General features: G+C 41.3%; 1 protein-coding gene across 1 annotated transcript; it reads right to left on the minus strand.

Moving 5' to 3' along the window:
- Window positions 1–432: 432 nt before the first annotated feature.
- Window positions 433–4,202, minus strand: LOC308141565 (transcription factor Sox-8). The gene is made up of 3 exons (XM_080511765.1): window positions 3,538–4,202; window positions 3,032–3,267; window positions 433–2,927 (listed from the first exon to the last, which is right to left on the minus strand). Exons 1-3 carry the CDS (start codon window positions 3,951–3,953, stop codon window positions 2,173–2,175), a joined length of 1,407 nt encoding a protein of 468 aa, XP_080367891.1. The 5' UTR covers window positions 3,954–4,202; the 3' UTR covers window positions 433–2,172.
- Between the last annotated feature and the right edge of the window lie 5,055 nt (window positions 4,203–9,257).

Here is a 9,257-nt window from a genome sequence, read left to right on the forward strand (position 1 = left end):
GACATATGTTTTCATTGCTGTTGGTTAGCAGATAACTCAAAACCTTGTGGACAGATTTTTATCGAAAAAAATTATGGTATGAAGTGATTGCATTTTCAGTTAGATCGGATGCATGCGCTGCCTTCTTCTTTTCTTGTCTTTGACTCAATATTTTTCTCGTGAAAAAAATCTTTCTAAAAAGGTTTTTGACTAATTATTGATATAACTACTACTGTGAGGAATCAGAGAGAAAGTTAAAACCCATTAGAAATGTCACCGATCATCTGTCCCAGCACAGAATAATTCCAACACTGTTCATTTTAGTGCTATTAAATTCTGCTTGATACAAATTATATTCAAATATGGCAAAAATAAATAAATATATATATATATATGTAAATGTGGATGCAAATAAGAATGACAAATACAAGTATCAGGAAAAAGTATCTTTTATTTATTTATTTTTTTAAATTGCCAGCGATTGAGTTAGCTGTGCATGTGTGAGTGGAACACTAGGTATTAGAACAACAATTGTTTTCACAGCCTTTCTCAAAATTATACACCGTAATGATATACAAAACACAGTTCTGTGGCTTCAACTTGGAGCATGGTGCTCTGTGTGTTTGTCACAGAACATTACAAACCGTGGCTGTAAGGAATGATATCAAATTAAGGACATATTCAGGAGCGAGTTATCGTTGTGTATGGGGTGGATCACTGATTGTGTGTTGTCCAAAATTTGTTAATAATTTAATTTCATATTGAAATACTGATGATAAGCATTAGAAGGCACAAAAACATTTTTATGCAAGACTGCAGCAGTGAGTTGGCACTTGATGGTTGACGACATAAAAAAAAAGGGGGGTGATAATCACACACCTAATATCACTCGAAACCCTTTAAATTTCACGTCTGAGTAGCTGGTTTCAGAAGAAGCGGCTTCATGTACGATTTGGTGTGTATCACATCGGGGGACATGTACGTCTCTCTCAAGGACACGGCTCACTGTACGTGTGATGGCGTCTTCCTGACACACACTCCTGCACGCATACATTCTCGCGTTGTCCATCTACATACACAGAGGGTCCAGCTGACATGTCACTCAGAGTGTGTGGTGTTATTTTACCCCATTTCCTTTAACCCTCGATCATGACTAATCGCAATTTGCCAAGCATAGATTTCAGACACCTGTTCTGTCTTGTGCGAGTCTGCTGGTCCTGTCCGTTTGCCTGCAACTTGGAATGGAGATGTTTCTGGAAATTGGTCTTCAACTGAATAATAACAAATGCACTGTACTTGTACTGTCCTTTACTTCATTAACTTTCTTTTCATTAAAAGCCAAACAGTACTCTAAACAACCAAACCCACATTACATGTGCTCATCTACTTAATAACAAAAACCGATAATGCTTCAACATAAATACATATAAGACTTTTATGCCAAAATGACACTAGATTCATGGGAACCATTCATTTAAGACTGATTCACTGCTGCGATATAGCTCTGGCCATTCATGTAAATTGCCCAGTAAATTCACGAAACAGGTCCCATATACATTCTTGAATGTAACTGCATCAAATTCGAGTTGGCCCAAAAACCCCTTTCAGTCCCACACAATTCAGTGGCAGGCTTTTTCTTTACCTCGAGTGTGCACTCACGTGCCATTTCAAACTGGAAAGAAGGGAGAGATGTACAGGATGTAGGCGTAGGCGATATGTCCTCATGGAGGAGTTTGGCTTACCAACAACACAATTTCTCTTTGTGTAAAAAGTCTTTACAAGTGTTTTTTTTTTTTTTTCATCGCAACAATATAGCTTTGTATAAAATCAGCAGGCACTTTTTCTTTTGTTTGTTTCATGTTCAAATGGTCACAGGAAGCCTACTAGTCCCAACATGCACACAGACACACACACAGACACACACACACACACACACACACACACACACACACACACACACACACATACACTCGCACAGACACACAGACACACAGACACACACACACACACACACACACACACACACACACACACACACACACACACACACACACACACACACACACACACACACACTTCTCCATCTCTTCTTTGCTTCCTTCATTAGTAGTGCATCGATCTGAATGAGTCTCTGGTGCGAATGGACTATTTTTTTTCTCTTTTTTTTTAGTTTCTTTATAATTTTGGTCCCCCTTAAGGTCGAGACAGTGTGGTGTAGACGGGCTGGTCCCAGCTGGAGGCTGTGGGGCTGTGAGCAGGGGCCATGGACAGGCTGTTGAGGATCGGACTGCCATAGGGCCGCCTGGACGAGTGAAAGTACGGGTACTGGTAGAGGCTAGAGGGATAGCCGGAGTAAGGGTTGTAATAGTTGGAGCTCTGGAGGTCAGTATAGTCACACTGGGAGCTGGGGAAAGAGGCTGCAGCCGAGGCGGCTGACGAGGCCGAGGTGACACAGGCCTGGCTACTGTAAGAGCCGTAATCAGAGTGCGAGGGCGAGCCGTGGGAATGCTCGCTGTAGTGGCTCGGGCTGAGCTGCTCCGTTTTAATGTGGAGACGATGCTGGCCCACCTCCCCAGCGGTGGAAGATGAGGAGGACATGTTGCTCTTGCGGCTCCATGCTGACCCGTTGCTGCCCGCGTGGCTGTATGAGGAAGTGTAAGAGCCGCCAGGCAGAGGAGTCTGCCCGTGGCTGTGGTCTGAGGGCAGGCCAGAGGGGCCCGAGGCGTGGCCGTTGAGCGGGAGGTACTGGTCGAACTCGTGAACGTCAAAGGTCTCCATGTTGCTGATTACATCGGTGCTGAGCTCAGAGATGTCTACATTGCTGAAGTCAATGTTTTGCCTGCTGCTGTCAACAAGACGACGTCCTTCGTGTTTCAGATCTTGCTTCACCCCGTGGTGCAGGTCTGTTTTAGGAGTAGTTGGTGGCGTCGGTGGACCGTGGGGCTGTCCTGGAAAACACGTTAGAAATAAAGTGTGAACATACTAAATATTTAACATTTTAGATGTTTATCAAAATAAGGCTCACACAGTGGTAATAAACAGGTCTAAATACCTGCATGCTCAGAGTGATGGTGTCCATCAGTCATCCCAGCGAGTCCTCCCATCCCCGGTTCAGCTTTATACATATGATGTGCCAACTCTGCTCCCGAGTCGGAGTCGCTCTGGCCTGGTTTCACATTCTTCCGTCGCCTGGGCTGGTACTTGTAGTCTGGATGGTCTTTCTTGTGCTGAACACGGAGCCTTTCAGCTTCGTCTACAAATGGCCTCTTTTCGCTCTCAGAAAGCAATCTATGATGGGGAAATGGATACATACACGTCTTTATATATTCAATTTCAATTATAATTCAGTCAAGCTTAATAGAGCTTTTTTTTTTTCAATTTGTGTCAATAGTACATTATTATTACTATTATTACTTATTACTATTATTATTTGCAGAAGCTGTATTATTTATGAAAAAAAAATATGATTTTGTGATGTTTGCTTTTCTTTTCTTTTTTTGCATGCTCATTTCTACCATTCCTTGAGTTATCCAGCTGATAAATAAAACATGTCCTTACCGCCAAAGTTTTCCCAGCGTCTTGCTGAGCTCTGCGTTGTGCAGGTGCGGATACTGGTCGGCCAGCTTCCTGCGGGCCGCCTGCGCCCACACCATGAACGCGTTCATGGGTCTCTTGACGTGCGGTTTATTCTTCAGAGATCCGTTGCCTCTTACGGGCATAGGCACCAAGGACCAGTCGTATCCCTTGAGGACCTGAGAGACGGCATCTCGGATGCAGGCTGGGAACCGATCGTCATCCTCGGGGTCCAGTTTCTTGCCCAAACCGGCGAGCAGGGAGCCGTGGCCGTCGGAACCCGTCGGCGAGGACGGAGCGTCGGAGTCGGACTCGTCCTGGGACATGGAGCTGTTGGTGCCCGACGGACTACAAGGCTGGTCGCTGACGCACTTGTCATGCTCCTCTGTCATTTTTAACATGATCTTTTTAGTCCCGCGGAGATTAGAAAAATCCGTAACTTCAATTTGAAAGTAATTTAAAAAAAAAAAAAAAAAAAAAAAATCTAAATCAAACTCGGATGAAGCACCCGGCGACGCGGCTGGCGCGCCTTTTACGCACGCACGGTAGATTCCTTCAAGAGTCTCGGTGAAGTGGAAGTCCGTTGTTTTCCTTCAGCTCTTCTGTTTATTTGTCTTGTTTTCCTAAGCTGTCATTGGGGGGTGCGGTCATGAAAGTTGTGGTTCACAATGTGAGCGAAGGAGCTGCTTGTTACAGCAACTTGAGTTGGAGTTTTAAAATCGTCACTCCACCTTCCGCCTGGGATTGGCCGGAACAAATCACCACTTTCCCCCCATTGGTTAGGGTTTCATGTGAGCCTCATTATTATAATGATTTTCCTTTTCGTCGGTCAAACAGTTCTGTTTTTGTTGAAGTTGCACACAGAGGGACACACACACATATTCTGCTTCAATTTTAATGTATTCAGGAAATCTAATAAAGGCACAAATGACCAAACTATTAAAAACAATGATGATTTATGTCATTAATACAACAAACAGCTTAATTTCCCGAGAGAAGAAATAAAGTTTAGAAATAGGTGACAATGTAATTTAAAAAAAAAGATGCTATGTGATCTGGGCGTTTATTTTAAATAGATTTTTTACAAAATTCACCAATTTCCCAAACTTTTACTCATTGAGACTAAAATAGAGTTTGATAGCGTTCCATAATACATATTACCCATAATAATGATAGGACATGCACTGATATTTAATTCTTTAAAGCAGAACAAAAACAGCAGTGTTGCATTTAATAGAAAAACATTTATTCATTTCTCATTTGATGAAGCTAAACTGCTTTTAAAAAAACATTTGGAAGCAAAATTAAGTTTCATCATCATAAATCCAGGAGGATATAGTGGAACAGACCTGGTGACTGAGCTTCTTTTAACAAAAAACATTCACTGATATTGACAAACATATAGAACTTTTTAAGTTTTCCACATCTATCACTTGGTTTGAAATTTAGTTTGTGTTTGAATTTTAATAAAACAAAAACAAAACACTACCTTGTGTCTGTTCTTGAACTAATATTTGATTAGTTTGAGGACCAATGAGCACTCAATTTCAGCTTTAATAAATTACTCAACTGAGAGGGAAGTTAATTTGTTGCAGTTCTCATCTCAGTAAAACGCCTTTTATTAAGCAGAGGTGATAGGAGGGTACACTAAATCCTTTGTTAAAGTTATCTTTGTTCGTGTTTTGTGGGATGGTTTTTATCGCCGGCCTCGCAATGAAAAGACAAGGTGTGTTTGTGGTGGACGGCACTTTTCTTTGAGCGATGCACACTGCAGGTAGCTGAGGAAAGAGGAGAGTCTGTCCTGTGGAAACGGAGGCTTGTACTCCAAACCAACAACCAGGAGGTAAGATGTTTTAAAGATATTTTCAGGAAGAAACAGTGTGAGCTCGTGGCTTTGAATAAACTCGTGTAGTATTCCATGTTGAAGGTTGTGTGTATTTACAATGTAAAACAATCCCTTTGACTATCAAATGGTGAGGACAGAAGCATCTTTCCTTCTAGCCATCCTCCTCCTCCCAGCAGCTGCAGGCAGTGCATTGAGGGTCAAGTTCAAGGTGTGTGTGTGTGTGTGTGTGTGTGTGTGTGTGTGTGTGTGTGTGTGTGTGTGTGTGTGTGTGTGTGTGTGTGTGTGTGTGTGTGTGTGTGTGTGTGTGCAGACATACAGTCCGGTAAGCAACTTATTTGTCATGTTTGTCAATCATGATGAAGGCTAAGTCTTATTTTTTGCCATGTATTTATTTACAACATTTGATCAATTGAATCCAAGTATGTTGAATTAATTTTCTTTTTATCTCAGTAGCTTTTAATAACCATATTCACCTGTTGCTTCTCTGGATCATTAATTTATTTATTTTTTTACTAACGAGAGAGTTTAATCAGTACAAAAGTCATTAACATGTGAAAGTATTTCTATGAGATCCATGCTGCTTCTATTTACAAAACAATTTACAAAAACAATTTAAATATATATTTTTTAACTTTTTGATAATATGGAATTTTGGAAACACCGATTTTCTATCACCTTTAAACCAAAATGTATTTTTCCGGCCCAAATTTTGCCTTCCCATGACGTTTGGATTGGGTGTCTTTTAAGTTTTCCTGTGATCAGAGACAAACAAACAACATGACAACAATGACTGTCTTTAAAAAAAGGTGTTTCATTTGCTTTGTATTTACTTCAGTATCACTTAAAAAGGAGTGCATGCTATCTCATCACTACATGTTTTCGCTGTTGGCTTGAAATTAATGAAGTTAAAGTCAAAAACTCGCCAGCATTTGATGCAGGAACAAATCTGCACCTCAATCAGCGCGAGTCCAGTATGAGTGACAGTAGCTGTCAGGTCTTGCTAAGCTATAATTCTGTTGGTCTTTAGAGGAAGAGACAGAAAGAAAATCACAGAACTACACAGTCTGTCCTGCCTTTATGCTTCAGTGTATTGTGGGTAGAAACTGTCCAGAGCTTGTGGGTTTTTGGGCTCTTGATTAGAAAAGGAAGGAGCAACAGAGAAGAAGCAACCAAGTATGAACCTTGAGTGTCCCAAAGAATAGGGGAAGGTTTTAATTTTCCAATTTCTTTCTTTTTTTTTTTTTAGCTGCATCTGAAAGGAAAGACCGGGGTAAAGATTTTCAGATTTTCAGGGAGGCCTTAACAGAGCATGTTAGTCCATTTCTCCTGGGCCAGAGTCTCTTCTATCCCACATGTAAATTATACTCTCTGGCTTCTAATGTGCATACAAAATTAAATTACACAGTCACCCACAGGAATCTTGCCCCCTTTGGTCTCTGCTTCTGTGTTTTAATACCGTTAGGCACATTTCTTCACTCAACATGCTCCATCTAAGTCATTGGATGGGGCATGTTGAGCTGTTAACTTGGCATAATCTGCCACAGCATTGTACCAGGAAGAAAATACTTTTCGTCATGTAATGACAGACTGAATCCGACAGAGAGGCTCATCAGGTCATCAAGTTCACAGAAACTTTTAAATGCCTTCTTTGCAGCCAACAAAATATTGCTTGCCAACTTTAGAGTGAATAATAAAAATCTAAATGTTTTGTGCAGAATGTATAAAATCTGCGCCGCAAGAATCATGATAGAGTTTCTATACAATTTCCCGCATGAGGACCAGCTGTTGGTGCAGCCATCACAGCACCCCCTAACCCTTACTCTAACCCAAACAGCAGGCCTTCATTTTGTTAAATAATCTGACTTGATTGCATACTGAGCCAGTGTAAACTTAGTGAACTGTGGAGACTGGCATGCCCTCCGTCTCACCCAGACGATCTCAAACCACTGCACAACCACATGTGGGACGAGCTCCCGGCCTGCTAACAAACCATATTTCACCCCGCACCACATCAACCGGACCACTTCTATCGTTGGTGTGACACAGTCAGGAAAAGAATGTAATTAGTGTCAAATTTACAGTTGCAGGAAATGCAAGTGTAAGAATGACATGCAGGTTTCTGATTTGGTGTATCCGTCCTAGAAAATCCAAACATTTGACAGCAGTGAGATAAAAATCATCCACAGTGTTCCATCTTTGAGTGAAAAGATTAGAAGTATTTTCCTGTCAGGTTCACACACACATTAAAGCTAACTCAGATGGATGTCCACGCTCCTTTTCTTTTTTCTAGTTCCACCTCTACTCATCTAACCGCCTCTGCAACTTAGATATGGGATGTTTTCCATTTTGGTCCGTTGCCAAATGCATTTTCCAGGTTGTCTACTTAGTGAGGTCGAAGACCTGGGGATGTTTGACTTCACTGGTTCTAATCACAGTCCAACCCCCATGACAGCTGCTGTGTGTTAGGCCCTCCCATTGACCTCTGACCTTGCACTATCCCAAATTCATTCTATTAAAACACCATAATGAGGGGTTTACTGGACCAATTGCAGGTTTTATTTAAACCTATTAGTCGATGCGGAGAGGTGGAGGGGAGCGGTTGCACAGAAGGGAGTTTTGAATAAATTGAAGGGGGAGTGTTTGAGACTGAAGGAAACAATTAGTCCAAAATGTCTCTGGGTGTGTTTGGCCCTCAGCCACACTCCATTTTTAATGTCAGGAATATAAAAGGAGCTCAAGTGTTTCCAGATTATTTGCTGTGTTTTACCCCTGACACATAACTGTTCTGTGCAGCTCGCGATTGTTCACTATGTTCATATGAATTAGAGATTACGGATAGGGAGGCTTTGGAAGCAGCGGGTTGGGAAGGATCATGTTATGTCACTTCCTCACCCTCTCTACCTTTCTCTAGCCTCTCTGGAAAATATTTGATGTAAAACTGTCAGTAAGTATCTTGGTTTTCATCTTGCCTTCCCAGATGCAAGTTATTGTGCTCTAATTTGCAAAGCGCAATTTTTTTTATTTTTTTTGCTGTCAGTGAAACAGAATGTGTTTAGAAATTGAGTAAAGGTGGAGCTCAAAGTTGATTACTGAAGATCAGATGCATAAACATCCATTTAATTATCCATGCACAGTTGAACTGTCTATTCCAGGTTGATTTCTTCTGATATGACAGCAAATAGTCGAGATGTTCAGTAAAGACGGCACTTCCCAGGGTTTATCTTGTCCCACAGTTCTCCCCAGAGGATTGTGGGTGTATGTGGGTTCTTTACACTTTCTGATCTCTCCCTCATCTTTTTCTTTTTGTCTTCCCTGTCATCTTCCCAGCATATGTTTTGAATCAAACTTGCGGTGTGCTCAGTTTTTCACATTGTCTACTTTTTTGATCCTTGATTCTCATAAATCATCTCCTTAATTTGCCTGTGAATTAGATGGTGCGGGACATGTAGACGTTAAGGACATGACTCGGGGGTGGCGAGAGAACAGAGAGCACACAACTCGACTTTACGGGAAATGGGAGGGTGCTCCTCAGTACCAGGACTTTTTAGAGGACTTGTTTAGCCGCGAGGACTTCGCCTTATAGGACTATGATCAGTGTAATGCATTGTTTCCATTTGTTGATATTTAAAAAAAAATATCCATTTGCACTATTGATTTTAATGCCCTGTTTATAAGTATTTAACCTAAGCAACTATGCACGCGCAAACACAAGTTTTAATATACGAGAGAACGCTGACAGTGTGCCGCGAGTGAGTGTGGTGTAAACAGCCCACTGCAGAGTGAAACCTAAATCTCTTGTGTACAATTCATATATTACAGGATAATTTATAAGCTATTAAAATAATTATTGGTGAAGTGG

This window comes from Blennius ocellaris (assembly GCF_963422515.1).
Source record: "Blennius ocellaris genome assembly, chromosome: 16".
Lineage (NCBI taxonomy): Eukaryota > Metazoa > Chordata > Actinopteri > Blenniiformes > Blenniidae > Blennius > Blennius ocellaris.